The sequence below is a fragment of the Cavia porcellus genome, unplaced genomic scaffold, assembly GCF_034190915.1.
Source record: "Cavia porcellus strain 051 isolate PalLab524CR breed Dunkin Hartley unplaced genomic scaffold, mCavPor4.1 scaffold_22, whole genome shotgun sequence".
Taxonomy (NCBI): Eukaryota; Metazoa; Chordata; class Mammalia; order Rodentia; family Caviidae; genus Cavia; species Cavia porcellus.
The window spans coordinates 48978228-49001389 of record NW_026947505.1 but is presented as its reverse complement, the minus strand read 5'-3'; the positions used below and the strand labels follow the sequence as shown (position 1 = coordinate 49001389).

Sequence of the window (23162 nt, the reverse complement as noted above, 5' to 3'; positions counted from 1 at the left end):
TCTTTGTTCATGCATTATTTCAATCAATATTCATAAATCTTTGAAGTTCAAAGCACAAGATTAATTACCTCCATTTTATAGGTGAAAGGGTAGGCTCAAAAATGTATTTGCAAACAGTTGGTAGTCACAAGGTTGAATTTAAGTCCTGGTTCTTCTGAGAGACCATGTGCATGTCATTTAACCTCCTCAACCTCAGTTTAACTGTCTGTGGAATAGGCCTAATAAAACTTATTTTACAATGTTATTGTGAAGAATAAATGAATTGATTAATGTGAAAGAGTTGGATTGGATACTACGCAAATTTTCATAAGTCATCATTGCTGAAGACCATGGTTAACTTTTATTTTAAAAAATGGTCATTAAGTTCAAAACCACAACTGGAGTGTTAGTTCATCCATATAATATGAATTACTGTTGGCAGAAATGGGAAATGGTTAGCATACAGAAAAATGAGGAGAAAGAATTAGATGTCAGGTATTTTCTGATGGACTCATGTTGTGAGGGTAGATTTCACTGAAAACTTAATTGTGGTGAGTCTCCTATTACTGGAATTTATATAAATTGCAAATCAGAGAGTCAAATGTTAGAATACTATAAATTGCTCCTGGGTTAATGTCTAATCTGAGATTCTGTCATTGAAATCAAACATATTTTCAGAGTTAAGTCCAAATTCCTGACAACTCACTCAGAAGTCTAAGAAGCACTAATAATGATAATCTTATAATAAAATAAAAATCACAGATGACCTATAAACTGATTTTAAAATGAGTAAATATTTATCAATCTCTTAGAATGTTATTAAGTGATACACTAAGCATTGAGATATTTTGAAAAATCCAGCTATGTACTTTGTTTGAACATGAGATTCTGTTCTGTTTGTAATCATCCTGTCAACTGTTATGTGTGCTATATCAGTCCTGATTTTCCAAGATTTCAAAAGGGAAGTAATAAAATGCTAACATTGCCCACTACTCATGTTTATGTTATTCCAATTGATTTAGTTTCCAATTTTGTTGGAACTTTCCTTCATAGATTTAAATTCTCTAGGGTGGAGTCAAAATGTGTTGAAATGACCTCCTAAAAAAAAGAAAGGAAAAAATAGATCACCTAGCATAAAATATGTTTTTGCATCCTGGGCTCTGAGAATAAAATATGTGATCAGATGAGTAATGTAACCGCACCTTAATGCTATTTAAACGTATGGATGGGTGCATTGTGTGTATTTTGTGTATTTAAAATTGAAATTTTTGTTTGAACAGTATCTTTCATTTGGTGTACTTCATGGTGACTTATCATAATAGACTGCTTTAAATCATTTGAAATAACGAGACATGTGAATTTTAACAATAACTTCCCCAAGGCTAGAGAAGTCAGCAGGAGCTCAAACTGCTAGGTAGACATTTTTTTAAAACTCATATGCAAGTGTAAAACTTTTATGAGGCTGCTTTAACGAGGCCCTTTGGGATTTAAGGTTATTTATCTAAGTTTTTATTAAAAATGAAAACTTTTCTATGTTTAGCCCTGTAAAGCAAAACTGATCCTAACAATATCGTAACCTGGAAGAATGAATACTGTTTTACAGACTGACTCTAAAATTAAGTTAGAGGACTTGGGGCTGGTGTCTTCACCACTAACATTATAATGATAGCTTAGTGACAGCAAAGCTGTATTTCAAAATCTCCTTTAACTAAGAAAATTTAGCTCTACTGTACTTACAATTTAGAGTTCGATGTGACTTATTAAAATGGCTTCTAAACCTGGAATTGACCCTTGAATCACAGAGGTCTCCACTATCCTTGTCAGTGTCAGCTTGCCCCAGGACAGTCTTGCCTGGCACAAGGTCTGTGAACACTCTTTCATTTATGCCATCTGCACTGAGAAGTGGGGCATGGGAGAAAGGTTATTTTTGAGATTAACATGCCAGAATCACTCTGTGGTATAATCCAGCAGAAGAGCTAGAGCTGCCACAGGAAAAATTTTGTAATCTTGAGGAGTATTCTGCACCTTTATAGATATATTCAGGTTTGATGAGTCTGGGTTCTGCAGTAACTCCATGTTTAGAATCTGGATAGACAGAAAAGGCAAAATAGTCATTGTTAGTAATATGATAGTTGGTAATAAGTTTCTTTAAGTATAGATAATTAGACAAACAGACATATGTGAAAGAAAACAAAATGACAAATGCAGAATTTTGAAGAACTATAAATTGTCCCCAACTGACAATTATGAGCCACCAATCTTTTTTGAGTTCATTTAAGTGTCTTAACTATTAAGGTAAGTATTAACTATTAAGGTAAGACACTTAAATGAACTCAAAAAAGATTGGTGTAGAGTACACTGATATTTCTAAGGAGGGAGGTACAAAACTACTTGCTGACTGTTACAGTTTAAACTATGAAAGACACAAAGGACAAACACCAAGAGAGATGATGATGGCAGAAATATTGGCTGGAGGTCAGGGATAGAAGCCATATAAACATAAAAATTTAAACAGGTTGGAAAATGTCAAAATGAACTTAAGTTTAGAACTTCTATTGTAAAAGAATCTCATAGCAGTTGCAAATAGGGAGCAAACTCTGTGTACATTTGGCTTTTAACTCTTCAATCTGAGCAGCTGTTTTACCAGTTGAGTTGCTAAGGCACTGTCAGGAATAGAATATTTTAATTTTGGAGGAATCCAACTGTTAAAACAGCTGTTTGGTATCATAGACTTAAGCTCACTATGATTAGGTTTCAAGGCCTAATGGGATCATAGTCCTTGGCAGATTCCATGTTATTTTTATTTAGTTGGACATAATAAATATGAGTGGATGCTAGGTTAAATGTTTGGTTGGACACTTGACTCTTTGAAGTAGCTGTCTTTCCTGGTTTGCTTTAGCAAAAGCAAATAACATCTTTTATTCTGTTCCCAGTTAATGAAACTTTTGCCTGATGTTCCCTGGATGGATAGTGCTATTTTTAGCACTAGAATAGGTGTCTTCCTAGTTCTGTTGATACTTGTTTGTCCTTCTCTTAGTAATAGATAATACACCTGCTCAATTTACCTCAAGTACTCAGTCATTCACATTATTTATTTTGTATTTTCAGTACTCACAAAAATTCCTCTATTAACTGCAAGCACCAAATTTGTCAGTTTGCATTTTTAATATCTAGAACAACTTGGTGTTGCTAACAATGATAAAAATCTTAAATTGTAAATTTAAAACTTTACCTTTTTTTTTTTTTTTTTTTTTTTTTTTTCTTATACCAGGAATTGAACTCTGACCTTTGCTTGCCAGGCAAGTACTACGCCACTAAGCCACCACTAAGCTATGTCCCTGGCCCAAAACTTTACCTTTTTTTTTTTTTTATTAAGAGGATATCTTACTAAGTTAGTTACAGGTAAGTTATCTTGCTGCTTAAAAAGTAATAAATTGAGATTTTATTGAGCTTTCTAATAATTGTAAACATATGTGCTTAGTTATGTAAGCATATGTGCTTTGATCACTTTTTTTTTTTTTACAATAACTTTAAAGCCTTTCTAGAATATGACTTCCTGAACAGCCCATTTTTTAACTCTTCCCATTCCCTAAGATATGCACATTCAGACTATACTGCCATGGCTCTCCACATTTTAAGTTTCATCTTATACTTTCATACCAAGTATTGAGAACAACTTCTCCAAAATAAACAATGTAGAAAAATGAGATCCAGGTACCAAAGCCCATTTCAAAGATACAGTGTTTAAAAAAAGAGAAACTAAGATTTTTTTTTTTTTTAAATGATAGTCTGTCAGAGTTTTGGTGAAATTCTTTTAGTGGTCAAAACTTTCCATTAACAATATTTAATTCTGTCTTGGGAAAAAAATACTCTAACTTTTCCCTCTTTTTCCTGAGACTTTTCTCTAGGAAAGACACCAGACACAAAAGGCCACACACTGCATTAGCACATAAGAGGAGGACATAAATGGACTTGGGGAATTGGGTCACCTGAGAAGCACCCAAAATTACAGGCAGAATTTTGTTTGTAAAGATTAGCACTGTTGTGAGCTGAGTTCATAATGTCCCTTATATTGTCACAGAAACCTGTGGCTTTCAGTTGGCTTAAAGTCACCACCTGAGAGCCTTTAGAAAAGAATTTCCATTCTTTGTTCTGTTTTTTTTTTTTTTTTTTTTTTTAACCAACTTACAGGAATTCTTTCCAGCATGAATGTCTGCTCCCTGCCTGTAATTATTTTTTCTGCCTGTAATTTAAAAAAAAAAAAACCAGAAAAAAAAGTAAAATAATACAGAATTTAAAAAAAAAAAAACAGAAATCATCACTAGTTAATATATTGCATATTGTTATCTTAGAAGTACGAGTTACAAAATCAAAGCATAAAAGATGAACAATGACAGCACAAGCTATTCTTTTTGATGAACTAACAAAAACTTTTTAGTAGTGTGTTTATCTGTCTTGCACACTTCAACATACATACAGGTATAAGTGTATGCCTACAAGTTGTTCTTTCCTTTCAAGCATTTTCTTTCCCTTTCATTTTTACAATATCTGTTGTACATTTTGGATCTTACTGTAATTTTTTAAAAACTTATTTAATGGTTTCTTGAAGTTATAAAAACCCTTCTACTGTGGAGATTTGAAATAACTTAAATTTTTATAGCAAGATTTTTTATTGTTTTTTTATATGCGTGCCCTTAACCCTGATTTTTTTTAATATGACCCGTTTTTATTTCCTTCCCCATATGTATTTATGTGAAATGGTACTACTAATAATCCATACTTTCCTCCTCAAATTATGCTATATAGGTAAATATTGCAGTACTGTGTTGTGTTTCACAATTACTAGGCCCTATTTTTAGCTTCTGTTTTGTTCCACTGACATAACTGTCTCTTTTAGTATCACTGTATTGATTTCATTGAACTTGTTTTATTATACATTTTAATAACTACAAGGCAAATCTGTTATTAGCATTATTTTTCATGGTCATTTTCAAGCATTATTCTTATATGTTTTGTTATTTTATCTAATTCTGGTGAAAACTAACACTCCTGGTATTCCAGGTAAGGTTACATTAACATATAAATATTGGGACAGCTGACTTTTTTTGTATTAAGTGTTTCTTTACATTGTTCTTGTCTTGTGCTCTTGAGTAGATGATGTAGTTTACTTTCTGTGGTCTTTTGTCTTTTTCATTGATTTTTATCTCTAAATGTTTCATAGTTATAGTTCCTATTTTGAAAGAGCCAATTATTGTTTTATTTCTATTTGCAGGTTTTTCTTCTATACGACCCCATATTTCTGCTTGAGCAACTAGTTAGTCTTGAATTTTAAAAAAAGTCTTGGCTGCATTTTCTTCACCATTAAAAGATCGTTTAGGCTTGTTAAGTAAAAAATTATATGACCAGGGAAAAGTAGGATTAATTTATTTTTATTTCTTTTTTGCAGACTGATAAAATATGGTGTTAGTTTAGATAGGAAATTTTTTTACAGTGAAGGACACATTGCAGTAAATGGCCTTCAAAATATTCCACCATGCTTTAAACACACCTAGCCTATTGCTATTGCTACTTACTGAAGTAGTTCTGGAAATGCTCCTTTATGAATGCCTTTAGAAGATAGGATTTTTAAAAAATATATGATAGATGCTGCTGTCATGTGCCATCCAACATAAAAGCAGGCTCATACAGACGTTACATTGGGCCTTTACACCTTGTTTGCTGGATCTGGTACTGTGTGACTTCTGGCTCTTCCCCAGAGTCAAAATGACATTTTGAATCAATTTAGGACATTAAGGCAGCTACAACAGCTCATCTAAAGAAAATACTGATCAGTAATGATGATAGCATCCCTGTTTTGTTCATTTCAATTGCAGTGATTCTGTATTTTGACATTTATAATTTGCTTTTGAGTACTGCTTGCAGACTGATAAGAAAATAACTAATAATTAGCATAGAATACATTATACTTTTCTCTCTTGTATATTTGATATTTTCTGTAGGATTTTTTAAAATCTGAAGAATAGCTACTTCTTCAGATGGACTTATAATTTTTATGTTCTCAGTGGATCATTTACAAAATTTCTGACAGGCTTATATGGAGGGTAGATTCTCTTCTTTAACGAAACTATTCCTAGTCTGTTTCTGTGTCCTCAACACCTGGTGTCTTGCAGTAATACAAGCATTTATAAAATTCAGAATCTCTTGTCCTGGGTAAGAATCAATACATTTAATTTTGAGATTGCCTTATTGGTGTTTTAAAGCAAAATTCCTTTTCCTACACATTTGATGTGTGGGAGATTTGTCTTAACAAATCTTACATGTCCTGCTGGCAACATTTGAAAGGCATAGCTTTCAAGAATTGTGCACCCATCTGTCAAGAGCCATAAAATTTTGTAATTTTAAAAGATCAACTTTTCCTCCGTAATTTTCTAAGAAAATATTTCTTTTGGATGTTGTTTATTGCTCACTGTACATTATTTTGAAATTTATAAACAGAAGCAGGTATGTGCATCAATATATGAATGAGTATTTTAAAAATATTTAAGTATAGTGCAGTTAACATGCATGGTTTATTATAACAGATATGCCAGTGCATTTAGTTCTCTTGGAATTTTGTGTTCTTCAGGGGTTCATAAGATTCTTTAAAATTTTGTTTGCTTTTGCAACTTATATATAAATTAATGTGCATTTATGATTGTAATGAAGTTACTGTGATTTGTCTATTGCATAAAGGACTTATCACTGTTACAGCTTTTAAATTTCTAAAGCCTACAGGTATAAACAGCAACATATTTCACTATCTTTAATAGGCTGTTTGCTTTCTTTGCTTCTAGGGCTGAAGTGTCCATATCTACTAAAATATGAGAAACATGACATTAAAGTTACATTTTTCCATCTTGAGTTTAGTCATACTGCATTATTTTTGGCTTCTCTATATGATATGTTGAACTCCCATTAAATATTTTAACTTTTGAAGTTGTTATATTATCTCTATTTGTCATTTTAACCTGTTATATTAAGTGACCTCCATTTTTGTTAGTCTATTTGTGATGCATAACAATTATACTCACCTTGAGGAATCTGTACATGTGCATACTGTATCTTAGTTATTTTTACTTCCCCTTTCTGTCCTCCACTTCCCAGATTCCTATCATCACAATCTATCTCCCTGTGTCTTAGCATCTGCCTTTTATTTGCTCTTAAATTACTTATGCTTTGGGCCTCCCATGTGAGAAAACTATGTGCCATTTAACCTTTGTGTCTCATTCACTTCATTTAACATTATGGATAATGACTTCCATGTTTCCTAAAAGACTATATCACCTTTCTGTTTTCTTGATATTGATTGATTTGATTCATCCTCTATCTTACCAGTTTTGGTAGAAGTGAGAGAAAGTGACTGCTTCCACCCTTCTCAATTCTTCTTTCAAAATAGGTAGACCATAGTTGCTTCTCTGGGGAATTTTCTCTAGGCGAAAGCTTAAAAATAAGGATGGTGTACCCTCTGCTTGCATTTTAGTCTTTTAGACTGAGGTCATTTGGTTGACAGTTCTGGTCTCTTAGGAAAGCTTTTCCTTCCCAGTACATTAAAAATCACAGAAATAGGTTTCGGTTGATGTTTAGTTCATTGTTCTCTTTGAAGAATCTTTCTGGTTGATTTATACTGGGTAGGCTACTGATGTAGGTCTAATAGTCTATGAACTGTTGCAGAAATATCAGAAGTAATCCAGATTCTTAAAATGTTTCTTAAAATGCTTGTATTGTTGATAGATGTTTTTATTGATACTTGAACAATGGATAGTTGCAAGTGACACTACTGGTCCTGTTCACATTTTCTGATTTCACATAATGGTTTTGGTGATTGTTTAAGATAAACTTACTTTTTAGGTATGCCAAGCCATTTTTCTTTCCTTAGATTTCTTTCTTCCTAAACAGAAAAATCAATGTGGAAACTCTAAAGTTTTACAGTAAGAACTTATCCAAAGCAACTGTCTTAAACAACTACTTTCGACCTATAAACAACCTATTAATGTATTTGTTCTCAGATATAGATGTTGTATATGGTTTAAAGAATATGTAATTAAAATTTACAGAAAATTTATAACAACATTAAAAATAAGTTCTGGAACTGTTGAAGATATGCTGTGGGAATAGGAAGGACAGGAGGAATGTTAGGAACAAATAAGTCTGACTGGCTTATCTAATTACAAAAAAACTTGTTCAAATTATTTAAAAATGAGAATTTTTAAGATACTTGAAATTTCCCCTATCATTTGGGATTTTGAATCTTTTTGGATAGAGCTGGTTAATTAATGACTAGTATAGTCTTTCTTTTTATTGCCATAATAAAAAGAAAGGAATATAAATGGGAAAGATCACGCTTCAATTTCTTTTTCATCAGTCACTGGCTTTGTGATCGGGACCACACACTTTACTTTTAAGAGCTTTAAAATTGTTAAATCACAGGCTATTTTTTTGTTTTTTGTCTTTTTCATTTTTATCGGTACCAGGGATCGAACTCACGACCGCCTGCTTGCAAGGCAGGTACTTATGCCACTGAGCTAAATCCCCAGCCCCAAATCAAATCACAGGCTATTTTAAAGGATTAAATTGAAAGTCATGTAGTTGTCTGTATTATGTATGTATCATGGATAGCTAACATTATAACTTAATTTTTTAATTGTGTCTTTTCTTTGTGACTATCATTAATGTTGTCAGTGTCCCTGATACGTTGAATGGGTTATGTATGACTCCAGGGTCTTCTGCAGAAACCAGGCTCTAGAATGCATGTCTGAGGTCACTTGCTGGTAGGTGACAAGGCAGTGCTAATGTACTTTAATCCTTACGTGCATATCCTTTTTGAGAGGCTACACTGTACCTGTTTAGCAGAATATTGAGGTGATAGAAAGTAAAGATGATCAGGTTGTAACATGTACATATATGTACCAGTTCCATAAGATGAATTCAATTATTATGTATAGAAAATACTTACTGCTGATAAAAAGGGAAGGATTTTGAAGGTTTTCATAATAAATGATATTTGAGAAAATAGGTATGATTCATTTAATTTAAACATTCTGTATATATACATGTATTGGAATATTGCATGATACCCCGTTAATTAGCACCACTTTGGTTTTTATCAGTTAAAAATAAATAAAAATATAAACTACTCTCCTGCCTCCCCCAAAATGGCTAATTCTTAAGTGTGTGCAGGGAAGCACTTTTGAGGCAATTTTCCATCTTAAAGTCCACGTAAGGCCGCAAAGTTAGGGGAACTGATGTTTGCTCTAACAAGAATTAGACACCTAGACACATCCCAAATAATACAAGTAAGGTTATGGTAAGTGTTGTATTAGGTATATATTGCAAGGAAATGACATGTAAATAGATCTTGCAGAATGAGTAGAGGTTCTTCAGTAACAACAGCAGCCCTCCAGGCCTAGGAAATTGTGTATGCCAAGCACAGAACATGCAGTGTAATGCTATTCAGAGAATGGAAGCTAACTGTATGGGGTGTGGATGGCATAAGGAAGGGGGGTGGAGAGCGAGCTTGGAGCCACTGTACTAGAACTAAGTTTGAATTTTTTAAAAGAGAGCAGCATTTTTATTTCTATTCCCGAGAAATGTTGAGAAAGTTATATAATGAGCAAAAACAGAAAGAATGACAGAGTTAGTCGATATGAAATAATCATTTTTAAAACACAGAAAAGATGCTCAAACATTCCTCTTCTGAAACTGCAACATTTTTAGGAAAGTGAGCAGTGGCTACTCCCCTCCAGGTAGCTGGTAATGCTTCAGAGGAGAATTAACTCAGCCACCTACATCAGAAACGTAGCATTGTAATGAATAATTTGTTGGGTGATGCAGCTGAACCATTTTCTAGGACTCACCTCACAAACTGTTAAAATCCATTGTTTTTTGAACCTCGGAAGCTCCCTTACATTCCAATATTCACTACTAATTTGGGCCAGGATCTGCAGTGATTAAGTTTATACAAGGCACAAAAAATTCATACATATTTACAAAGTAGATACGTAAATATTATGTGATTATTATAAGTATTTCTCTTTAAAGAGTAAGATAGTGATAGGAGACAGTGACAAGGGAATAGACAAAAAAACAAGTAGAAGAGTTGAAAGCTTAGGGCATGTGCTATTCTGATTATATTATTTCCTCCTTATTTCCTGACTTTTTACTGTAAGTACTAGGTGAGGAGGCAAAAAGTCAGAATTCTAGACCCAGCCTTATCACTTCCTGTACTTCTGCCTCATCTCAGACAAGTGCCTTTGTTTTTAGTCTGCAGACTCCTGATCTCTCGAATGAAAAGATTGTCAAATGGGCTCCATAGGATCCATCAGAGCTACTTCAGGGCCACTGTGGAGGGTGAAGGGAGGCCTTTGGGCCAGCTTTCCCTTTCAGACAGGAGCTTTGCTTTTATTTGTAGAATTGAGGCTGTTACAAGATTTTTGTGACAAAAGATCCTGTCACTTTTAAAAGTTTGGAAATCACTGAACTAGGTGTTTCATATAGGCCTGCCTGACTCAAAAACAATTTCCACATCTGCACAATGGATTGTCCAGGGGTGAACAAAGTATTCCGTGTAGAACGGAGCATATAGAACACAGAATGCATTTTATGTGTTAGCCACCAATTGCCCTCTTCTCAACATGTCCCATGTCTGTTAAAATTTTCAATTCTAAAACTCTTGTACTATGAGTATGAAATGATAGCCTGAAAATTGCCTAATCTATATGCTTTATATCAACACTATAAAAATGTCTTAAATAGTAATTCATTAAATGTTAATGTGTTTTATTTATAGTTTTGTATACTTTTCTCCTCCAGTTAAAAGTCTTATTGTATATCAAATTTTAAAAAGAATTATGATGGTACATTTATGAAAGTTAACTTGTCAGTGTTTTCCAGACTTGCCAGCTTGTGGGAAGGTGACATCAGCGTTCACTCTTTGACCCTGCCCTCTGCAACCTGCCTGGAGCTGCTGTTGATACTGTCAAGGAGTAATGCCATGCTGCCTCCATCCCTTCGCCAAATGAATTCCTTTCAGGTGACTAATGGTTCCATTAGCATAATGTACTTTCTCAGTTTTACTTGTAATAGTTTTTGTTTTTTGTTTTTTGGTACTGGAGATTGAACTCACAACCTTGCACTTGCCGGGTAAGCACTTGAACTACTAAGCTAAATCACAAGTAACAGTTTTTAATAAGTCCTGTTTTTCACAAGAGGAAGATAGTCCATGGAAACACATGGTTTCAGATGGTGGAAGTAATAATAATGCATGTAATAATTCAAGTAAGTGAACAGGTGGTGGCTCAGAACTGAGCAGTGGCAGAACCCATAGCTGTCTAACTCCTGGGCTTGATCTCTCAACTTCTGTCTTACTGGCCTGTGAGAGAAATGGCAAGAAGATCTAATAAAGATACTTATATACACCACTTCTCTCTCCCAGCTTTGCAACCTGGATGATGTCCTTCCTGTTCCCAGCACTATTTCCCTGTCTCCTCTCAACTTTTCTCTCAGAACTCCCCACCCTAGATGTTTAATTGTACTACTGGTACAACTCAGTGCTGCTGATGTAAACTGATCAACAGGAAGATTCTCTCCCTGTAGACAGCTAATTGTCACACGTGGTGGCAAATGAGAATTAAGATGTTAATTAATGCTTAAGTTGTGGCCCTGCAGCTACTGAAGATAATTAAACACATGTATGACTTAGGATAATGGAAAAATACAAGTATTTAAATGATAGAGGGAAGACCACATGCATTCCTGAGAAATTAAGAAACGTGTTGGTTTTGCTTCTGGAAGGTTGCTAGTATATCTTAAAATACTATCAGGAACAGTACATATTACTTGACGTAACTCTGTTACATGTTAAAACAAAAAACAGATTTTCTTACAAACTGTATCTTAGAAAATTAAGAAACAGCTGCTCTAATCTCATTTATATCCATATTCATGTGTAAATCTGTTAGGTTGTCTTTGTGATTTGCTTTTTCTTCTGAGCTTTGTTCACTGATGCAATATTTGTCCTTGGCTGTGGCAGTATTTGTATTTGTTGCTACTCTGCAGTTTAAAACTTACTCTCACAGGGGTCATATAGAACACATCCTCATTTGTAGGAGAGGAAACAGGTCCAGAGAGATGGAATGTGTTGGCCAGGGAACACCTTGTGCGCTACCGACCAAATTGGTCTCACCAGACCCCTGACCCAGGGTTGCTCCGTCTGCAGTACTGGGGAAGATGTAGAAAGTGAGTGAATATGGACAAAGGCAGGTTGTATATACTCGTTATGTCTACACACTCCCCACCTTTTTTTTTTTTTTTTTTGCCGTGATGTATACTCTTTTATTTGTATAATGTTTGAACTAGAAATCATTTAAAATTCTGTAACATGTTGCTTCTAAGTTTTGAATAACATTAGAGATTATATGTGACTACTAATTCTTTTTAAGAGAATAAAACCAAACAATAAAACAGAATAAAGCCAATCAAAACAATACAGTGAAAGCAATTCAAGACTTCAAAACAAGATAATAGGAAACAATGTCTGCCATGATGCCTCTTGTTATCTTCAAAACTGTCTATATCATCACACCTAAAAAAAAAATAAAATAGAGCAGAATAAAACCAATCAGAACAAAACTGCAAGTGATACAAGATTTCAAAACAAGATAATAGGAAATCAACAATGGCTACCACACGATATCTTGTTATCTTCAAAATAGCTGCCCATGTCATCAGATATAATAAAATCAAATAAAACAAAACAGGATAAGACCAATCAAAACAAAACAATAAAATGATACAGGACTTTAAAACAAAATAGAGAGTTAACAGTAGCTACTACCTTCCCTTTTTAGACATTTGTTCCCCTTTTAATTTCACAATATCTATTGTACATTTTGGTTGCCACTAGCTCCTTCAGTTTTTTTACAAGAGCGGTAACATTGATGTTCACCTATGTGATTCCAAAGCATTTCACCCAAGAGTATGAGCACAGGTTGCATCCAATTACCTATAAGAGCCTCGAGATTATCCTTATTTATAGCTGAGTAGCTTTCCATTGTATAAAAATGCTATATCTTTCTTATCTATTCTGCAATTAATGGGTAAGCTATCCCTGCTTTTTTCTGGTTCCCTGTCACTTTGTTGTTTTCTCTCCTTTGATTTGTCAATCAGTGAATTTCTTTTTGAGTTAATGTGTTTCTTGTATTCTGTATATTGATGAATCTTGTATCTTGATCCATTCTGCCTGTTTCTTTTTATTAGTGAATCGAGGCTGTCTACATTAATGGTTACAGCCAATATGCACTGGTTCATGTCTGTCATGCTTTTTTCCTATTGTTGGCTCCCTACTTTTCCCCTTCATTCAATTGTCTGCCCTGCTTGGTGACCCACTTTGCTGCTGTTCCTGGGACTCTGGTCATTTTTATCTCTCTCTAGAATACCCTTCAGTACTCTTTGTAGGGTTGGTTAGGTAGTCATGAATTCCTTCAGTTGTGCTTTGTTAGGGAAGTATCGTATTTCTCCATTAGTTTTGAAAGATAGTTTTGCAGAGTAGATCAGTCTGGGTTGGAAGTTGTTTTCTTTCAGGACTTGAAATACTTCACTCCAAGCTCTTCTTAACTAGATAATTTGTGTTGAAAAGTGTATCATGATTCTGATGTGTTTTCCTTTATAGGTGATTTGTCTTTAACAGCTTTTAATATTCTGTTATTATGCTGAATTTCTGGAATCTTGATTATTACATGTCTGGAGGATTTATTTTGGTCATGTATAGTTGGAATGCTGTATGCCTCATTTATCTGTATGTCAGATCCTTTTCCCATGCTTGGGAAGTTCACAGCTATTACTTCTGTAAATAGTCTCTGTCATTTCTATTTACTCCTGCTTCTTTTGGTGACACCTGTCATTCTTAAACTGTTTTTCTTTATTTTATTTTGTAGCTGTTGAATTGTCATTTCCTGATTCCTTGTTATTTTTAAGAGATCTTTCTTTTTGTGCTGCGGTCCTGTCTTCAAGGTCTGAAAGTCTATCTTCAGTTTCTTTTCAAGAAGTTTCGCCAGCTTTCAATGGAGTTTTTAATTTCCTGGGTATCTCTGAGTCCGTTTCATGCATTCCAATTCTTCTATGTGTTGTTTTTGCAAGATTTCCTTCACTCTCCTATGCTCCTCTTTTTTTGTAAATCTATGTCTTCTTTAGATGAGCTCAGCAACCGTTTTATTATGTTTGTCATTTTTTGTTTTACTTGATGTATTATTTCTGATCTGATTTCTTTCAAACTTCATGAAGTAGTTTCTTTACTTCAGTTGCCATCATCCCAGAAATTTCAGATGTGTGACTTCCACTTTCTTCCATGTCCATGTCTCCTGGACTTGTTCTGTTTGGGCTGGAGGCCAGAGATTGCCTTTTGCTCCTTCGTCTTGGCATTTTCCTGGGTTCCTCTGGACAAGTGAGTTGTGGGGTCCCAGGTGCTTTCCACGTTGGCTTCCCATCCACAGTGTAGTGGGGGTGGGCTAGGCACCTGGGTTTCTCCTAACTCAGGTTCCCCAGGAGACAGTGGGGTGCAGGTGGGCTTCTCTAGACATTTATGCTTTTCCAAGGCTTAGCTGGCTGGTTCTCCTGGCTTACACTGGCTACCTGCTGGAGAATCCTGATGGCAGCCCATGTGCATGTGGGATCTGGTCTGGCTGCTTCTTCCCACCTATGATGGTTACCTGCAGGAGAGTTCCAATGATGGTGCGTGTGCATGACCACGAACTTTTATGGAGTGACTTTTAAGAAACTTACTTAGCAGTGATCATGTTGGGGGAGTGAAGATGAGTGACGTTTTTATTTTCTCCCTCTCTCATGTACTGTTTGAAATTTTTATATTGCCAGTGAGTGAGCAGCAATAGAAATGATTGATTCCTAGAATTTTGTGATATATTGGGAGAAACAGAACAGTCTTCTATGTGTGACATATCGGGAACAATTTTAATGCATAGTAACTAGAACATAAGTCTTAAAAGATTAAAAGTAAAAGAAAAATCTAAACCAAGTATGAGAGAGTTGAAAGGCAGACCAATCTGTATTTCTTCTCCAGGAGACAGAGGGGGTCTTTTCTCTGTTTAGGATGTCATCTTGGTCCCATGTAACAAGGTACATGAAAGCCTGGCTTGCTATTGGTGGTTTTAGGACGTTCTCATCGTTTTTACTTAGAAGAGCTCTGAGAGTCATCTGGGTTTTAATTGCTAAATGTTCCTCTCAGTGATTATGTTTCATCTGATTTCATTCTGTTTGCTGAATGTTATTGTCAGGAACACATACACTTACCTGACTTCAAAGGTACAGAGAAACCTGACAGAATCCTATGAATAGTATCTACTGAAATTTTGTCCTACCATTACCCCTGAAAAGATGTATTCTTATCAGGAACATTCCAAGAATTGGCTTTTCTGTGTAGATCTTCACTTCAGATAAAGGATCAGTGAAAATGTAGAAGGTGTCTGTCAGACTTGGAAAGGGAGGCTCGCCTTTTCATCTTTGTAACATCTACTTAATCATTTATTATAATCTAAGGGAGTGGGGCCACTAAATTTGTCCACATTTGAGATTTATTTTTAATTAGAAACTTGCTTTCATGCCTATATTCTTTAAAGCTATTTTGGCAGGAGCTGTAAAATAGTAGAATGACATTTGTTACAGATATCATCTTTACATTTCCAATTCTCTTACTTTCCAGACTGAGACAGTCACTGTGAGCAGCACTTCTCTTTCTGTAAAACTGTTATTTTAGGATTCAGATAACACTCCTGCTTGAATTATCACTGCTAAATCCCAAAGGAAAGGGTTTATCTTATTAATGAGCGTTATTAACATATATGAAATTCTGCCTTCTTAAATTATGCTGTAACATTTCTTTCAGGCCAACAGGGATATCTTTTGGTGATAGTGTCATACTTTTAGCTTCTATTCTGTTGCAGTACCATAATATCCCTAGTGTGATTTTCAGCAAACAATGTAGGATTTAGTTGAGAATACTGACATATTGCTAAGCACATACTTACTTACTATAGTTGTATGGTTCCAAGAACAGGATGGATTTAATTATTCCTTACATCACTCCCTTCTTGAAATTCTGCCATGGCCTTGCATTGCAATGAAAATAAAATCCAAATTCTTTACGTTGGCCTGTAAGAGGGGACAGCTTCCACCCTGCCTCTTCTGACCTCATCTCTTACACTTTCCCCCTCTCATTCCGGTTACTCCAGTCTCACTGACTGGCCTTAATTCTCCCTCTGGAGTAGAAACTGCTTCTGACTATTACTTTGTGCACCACGTCTTTCATGCCTGGCTCCTCCTGTATTTCAGGTCTCTACTCAGATGTGTCTGCCCACAAAAGATCTAATTTGACTCCCTTATCCCTTTCTCCCTATCATCAATACTTTATAATCTAACCTTTGTAAAGTACTTTTCACTATTGAAATGATTATGTTCATTTACTTATTTGTCTTTTTCCTCTACTGAAATGTATGATGATTTAAAAGGGGAAACGTCTATTTTTGCTCAATATTATATCAACAGAACTTAGTGCCTGAATGTAAAAAGTGGTTAATAAATAGTGGATTGGTAGATGGGTGCAAAAATGCAAATTGGTGTAACCACAGTATACACTGGAAATCTAAAGGAGACTTGGGAATTTACACATAAATGGCAACAGTAGGCTAAAGAAAGAAACAAAAGCCTTTTCTCCCTTTTTATCTATATACTTTTGTACTGTATAAATGTCCTCATCTGACCATTACAAGCCATGCTCATTTTTGAGTAAACTATAGCCATTTTAATTTTTTAAATAACATTTCCCCTGATTATAAAAAATAATACCTATTTAATAAAAATGAAAAATTAGAAAAATATGAAGAAAATATCAATGGGAGTAAGCACTGACACTTTAAAGTAATTCTCTTTTAGAACTTTTAATATAGACACATGTGCACATGCATGTGTGCATATGCGCATGTGTATTTTAATCTAACATTGGCCTTACTGAAGATGCTAAGGCTAGTTACTACCTGTGTTCTGTTCTTTACTCTGCTTATCTTCTGGAATCAAGCCAGCTTTCCCAGAGACTGTCAAGAGCTTTGAGGACTTTATATATTAAGGTCCTTTTATTAGATGAGAATGTATGGAGAGGGAAACGAAGCAATTCCATGTGTCTAGTAATTAAGGGCTGCTTCAGAAGTAATAAAGTGGCAGATGGACCTGCTCAAAGATGAGCAGACACTTGCCAGAATACACCTCTGTTCTGATCTTGTGGTCATTCGCATGAGCATCTCAGGAAGCTGACAAAGATGTTGGTATCCTCAGGTCCCCAATTGAGTTACCTTCTTTCTTTCCTGGTAAGTCTTTGTCCACTGTGGGCCAAGATAATTAGGAGTTGGGTGCTAGTCATTATATTTAGGGAACCTCATCTCAAAAGGTAGTGGTTACCGTTCTATTTTCAATCTCTTCTCAAAACAGATTTCTGAGAATTTGAGTGTGAATAAGGCTGCTGTCATCCTTCCTTTTTGTTTTTCAGGACATTTTGTGGGTTGAGGAAATAAGCAAGAATCAGCTAAACACTGTTCTCTTCTCTGTTGTCCCTTCTGCCTCCTTTCATAGTGGGCTCTACTGTTTTGCCGTACCTGAGAGCAGGCAGGAAGGACAAAGACAGGTAGAAGGGTAAGCTAAGTGGACGTTCACCTGCTTTCTTCATGCAGCTTCCCAGGTTCCACCACACACCCTGCTCTTCAGGCATTTCTGTCCCTGCCGAGGTGCTGAGGTTATAGGCAAAGCTGGCCATTACCCAGCCCTTCTTGTAGCATGTGGTAGAGGAGGTCCAATGGAGGCCTTGTTGACAAAAGCAGGAATGAATTGTAGCCGACTAATTAGGGCTCTTATTTTGTTTGTTTTTTATAAATTGACTTTTTCTTCCTAGTTCTCAAAGAAATATATACTTACAGTAGAAAATTGGTGTATTTTTTAAAGAGAATAAAACCAAACAAAATAAAGCCAATAAAATAAAACAGTGAAAGTGATACAGGACTTCTAAACAGGATAATAAGAAATCAACATTGGTTACCTTTTATTCTCTTCAAAATTGTGGCCCACACTATCAGACATAATAAAGTCAAACAAAACAGAACAGAATAAAACCAGTCAACGCAAATATTGAATAAAACCAAACAATGAATGGAACAAAACAAAGCAGTGGGAACAATATTGGATTTCAAAAACAAGGTAGACAGAAACCTACCATATTTGCTACCATATTTGCTATATTGCATATTCTTATCCTCTTTATAGATGCTCAGACCACTGGCCTTAGGCCTACAAAATCAGTCAGACAGTTCAACTATTAAGTTGTTTGTGTACCTCAGCTGCTATCAACTCAGTCTGTCCTGAATGGGGAGTGTGTTCTTGTCTCCCATCCCGCTTGCAGGGTGGCTCCCGGCAAGGGTGACTTGGGCTCTTGTTATTCCTCACAGGGCCCACATAGCTTGCATTGGCACAGGAAGAGCAAGAGCCAGACTGTAAGAAATACTTATATCATAATAGAAGATACTGTATCAAAATGAAAAATTTATTTTCATAGTGACAGACCTTGTCACTAGTTCCAATAGTTTATTTTCCTCTTCACTGTTCCTTAACGTGGTCCCTGACTGTTGAATCATTGTCATGAAGTTTGTGTTTTTCTTCTCTGGTTTTATGTTGTTATTGGTAAGACAGGATCTTGCCACTGAGTATAGACTGGCCTTAAATGCAAGGACCTCCTCCTGCCTTAGCCTCCCGAGTGCTGGGATTACAGGCATTCACTGCTATGCCCAGCTTCTCCTATTTTCTTCTGCCCTAATTTCTGCTCTTTTACACTCAGTGCTTTCTTTTTTTAAAATTTAATTTAATTCTTTTAAAAGGGTAAAACTAAACAGAGCAAAACAGAACAAAGCAGATCAGAAGAAAGCAATTTAAGTGACACAGATTTCAAAATAAGACAAGAGATCTACAATGGCTATCATGATGTCTCTTGTTTTCTTCTATATGGTTGTCTATGTCTTCACACACAGTGAATTCATACAAAACAGTATAGTAGAAAACTCATCAGAATAGCGTAATTCAAAACCAAACAATATGAACATTAAATGGCTGCCATAGTGTCTCTTGTTCTCTTCAAAATAGCTGTCCATCCCTTCATGTATGTTGAAATTAGACAATATAAAACACACTAAAATCACTCTGAACAAAGAAGAGAAGCATTATGGGATTTCACAGCATGATGATACAAAATCAGCAATGGATGCCATAGTGTCTCTTTTTCTTCAAAATATCTGTTCATTTTATCACACGTAATATAATCAATTCTCATAAACTCTTTAGGAGAAGTTCTAAAGAAGCATGTATAAGCCTCTACATGTTATCTATCCTTTCTACATTAGAGGAAAAAACAAAACAAAAAAAGAACCCAGATTACTAGAAAAAGGAACAAAAAAGACAAATAAATAACAATAGCAAAGAGCCCCAAACAATAACAATACAGGCCTTCAAAACATGGTGGTAAGAACAGAACTAAGATTGATATTTTACATAGTGATCTTCAAGAGCTCCTCAGGTCACTTGACACAAACATGCAAAATTGTTCCAATCCTGTGAATGTTAATTGCTTTGTTCTATGAACTTATAGAATTTGTAGCACAATCATCTTAGCTATCCTAAGTGTGTTTATGCAAATTCAGATATTTTTTCTTTTCCCTGAAATATTTTAGTTTTTCTCCTTTGAGAAGATTCTTACCCTTTCCACTGTATTTATTGAGGATTTTGTATTGTATGTACTCTCACCATTTCTTACCTTAGGGAGAAAATACAGTATTTACTCATGTGACACTCAGTGTTTTCTAGAATGCACGTACTAGTTACCTCAGTAACTCATCTTTCTGCCATTCAGGGTCAACATCCAGCACCCTTTGTCTCCCCTTGGGAATATTTATTCTCTGTAGCCCTTTTCTTCCTTCTCACAGCATGTCTGGTGGTGGGGGCAGCTGCTCGGAGTAATGCAGGACACTTGAGGTGTATTCGACACCCAGTGACTTTGTGGCACTGGTATAGTCAGGTAAGGTCTGTGGGTCTTGACTTCTTTATCTGGGCCATAAAGGAGTTGAGTTAAAAGTATAGACACAGAGAGTTAATTTGTTTATTCTAATTTGTCTCTGATTTATGCACCAAGGCTGAATAATATAAATCTAGTCTCTAAAAGAAATAGGTCCTTATTTCTTCTGAACAAACATGTTAAAAGTGTTATTGAAAAAGCATAGATAAGGAACATAGATAAAGCTAGATTGTGTTTGTGTAATGCATGTGGGAAGAGCACGTATATGCACAAGCCTGCGCATGATGGGAGTGTGTGTGTGTGTGTGTGTGTGTATACATGTTATAAGAGAAGGAGTTTATGTTGTGAGACCTCCTTAACAACCACAATAAATTAAGAATGTGAAGCTTGGGTGCTGTTGGCTCTGGCTGTGGACCTGAGTCATCTTTGCATGCAGAGACGGTAAAGGAGCGCACCATCAGATGGACTGCCTGTCAGAGAAACTTGAACTGTCTCCTGGCAGCTCTTTCTCCTTCCTTCTTTTTCCTTCTCTGCCCTTCTTTAGGTAGCTTCCACTTTTAGTTTCACTCTTGCTTTTTGACTGTAGATCCTGGTCAGCACTGAAACATTTGTGGCTTAGAAATTTCCTAATGATTTTGTGTTTATATTTTATTTATAAATATCCTTAATCAGCAAAAGATATCTAAAATGTGAGTGTCTTCCATAGCAGCCAGTACGGCAGATGGAGCATTAGAACTAAGGAGTTTCTGGGTGTGATGGCATGTGTCTGTAATCTCAGACTCAGGTGGCTGAGGCAGGAGGGTCATCAAGAATTAAGTCAGAAATTTCTTTCTTTTAGAGACAAATTATTTCTCCAAATTATTTCAGGCTGAGGACATGATCTATTACTGCTCTGTAGTAGAATGGACAGAACATGCAGATATTAGCACCAGAAGAGTGGACAGAATATGCAGGTATTGACACCAGGAAACTGGGTCCGGTTCAGTTTCTACAGGGAAAGGAGAACACTTGGGTATAGAGGGAAGGATAAAGCAAGTGTGAGTTATCATTGTATTTCCTCTCCTCTCCCTTCCTTAATATAAAAAGCTCTTGCGAACCCAGACACAGTGAAACGATGATTTGTGACATTATGAGACTTGAATAAGGCCTTTTCTGGGTCACCAAGCCTCCCATATTGGGGTGGGAAGGGGGAAGTGAGCATATAGATGTGAGTGGCTGATAACCCTAACCAGAGGACTTCATTCTGCCCCTGACACTGGCTGTGTTCAGCCAAGTGGCTCCCAGGTAATGGGTGTTACTTCCTTGAAAAGGCAGCTAAAGTTATATTTCTGTTGTTGAAAATAAAGTAGTAACAAGATTGAAGTGACTGAACTCCTTCTGTTCATGGAAGGAGCTGCTGTATTGTTCTCAGGAGCCTTTCTGGCCGAGGGGGAAACAGTCTGGGAAGGACGCCAGCCTTCAAGGGGATGATAGATTGGAAGGTGAAACTATTCTAAGCCTCAACTGAGAACTTCTCATGAGCCCTCCCTGTAATGACTGATTGCTTTAGCAAAATGAGCAGATTTAGAACACAAAAGATGTTGAGAGACTAGGCTGTAGGAATCACGAGGATCATGACTGATGATATTTTATTGTCCTTTGGGTCCTTGTTCTTGGATAGCTCATCAGTGACGCCATAGAGTAAGCCCTGGAGTGGAGATGGAAAAGGTTTAGGCTCTTTGGTTGTCCTGAGACCAGTAACCAATGTGACAGTGAGGTAGAAAGTAGATGGTGTAGCCAGTCCACCCCTGGTTTTAGGCTCACAGCAAGCAGAATGCTGCTGGCTCCTGGAGAACACAGAAATATCCTGCTATCATATTTCCTTCGCATACTGACATGAGTCTGGGAAATATGGTCCTTACCCTCTCTTAGTTTCTTTTTCATCGCTGAACACAGTATCCCAGCACATAATATTTTGTGTTAACGGTGCGTCATTGTGGGTGTATAATACTCATGTTTATTCATTAGAATATTTCTATTGATGAATTGTTAATTTTATGAGATTTTTATAGTAAACAATAAATACTTAACAGGAAAAATATCAAAAATAAAGTATTGAATTTTTAATATGTATTGAGCTTATAAAACATCAAAATTTTCAACATTGACTGTTTTTTGGTGTACAAAGTCTAAAACATCACAGCAGAAAATAAGCTCCTTTGTGAACTACAATGAAAATACCAATAGAACTCTCCAACAAAAATAATCTTTACTTCAATTATCACACTTAAGACTATCTGCATACATGACAATAGCATGTTCCATACACACATATTGCTTACACTGACAGCATGTTTGTTTTGTTTTCCTGGCTTTTGTAGGATATAGTTGACATCTCTCTGATCTTGCTGTTTTGTCAGGAAGTTCTTATTATGTTATACAATGTACACTTACCAGGAACATGAAATATTAATAGAGTTAAATATTAAATTCTTAATATATACTGCACATTTAGAATACATCAACATTTTCACATCAGGAATACATTCCTATGTGAACTACAATGAAAATAACAATAGAACTCTACAACAAAAATAATCTTGGCTTCAGTTGTGACACCCAAGGCAGTCTTCACGCATGACAGCTGCATTTCCATGCATACTTCTCACTAACACAGCACCTGAGCTTAGCTTTCCTTTCCTGTGTGGCAGGCCAGTCTTCTCACCTCTCTTGATGAGTCATTTTTAACCTCCAAAACTTCCAAATCTGGTTTTTCATGTGCCATCATATTGAACTGGGCTACTTTTACCAGAAAAATTGAAAGAAAACTTTTCTACATGAACAGATTTGAAGTGTACACCTGTTGCTGCTCTGGAGCTTATGTATACACCTTGCCATTATTCTATGAAGTGGATGAATGCACAGATGGGTTTCTGCTTCTCCCAGGCTCAGCTGCTGTTAGCCACACCCACACCCATTATGGTACAACATATGTTTACATAACAGATGATGGCATGGTATATTTTACAACCCCTGGTGCTCAAGGAAACATATGCAG

At 35.7% G+C, this 23162-nt stretch overlaps 1 protein-coding gene across 8 annotated transcripts in view; it reads left to right on the top strand.

The window, feature by feature from the left end:
• Ube3d (ubiquitin protein ligase E3D) overlaps window positions 1-23162 on the top strand; it is a 134967-nt gene that overhangs the window by 65911 nt on the left and 45894 nt on the right. For 3 of the 8 annotated variants that reach the window (XM_063233157.1, XM_013158110.3, XM_063233158.1), the window contains exon 9: window positions 10899-11047. The exons of 1 other annotated variant lie outside the window; for it this stretch is intronic. In XM_063233157.1, coding sequence (XP_063089227.1) covers window positions 10899-10932 — 34 coding nt within the window. In that variant the 3' untranslated portion in view covers window positions 10933-11047. Of the gene's footprint in view, window positions 1-10898; window positions 11048-11449 lie in introns of all 8 variants that reach the window. 4 more of the 8 variants (XM_013158108.3, XM_063233156.1, XM_013158109.3 and 1 more) reach the window with 2 other exon arrangements.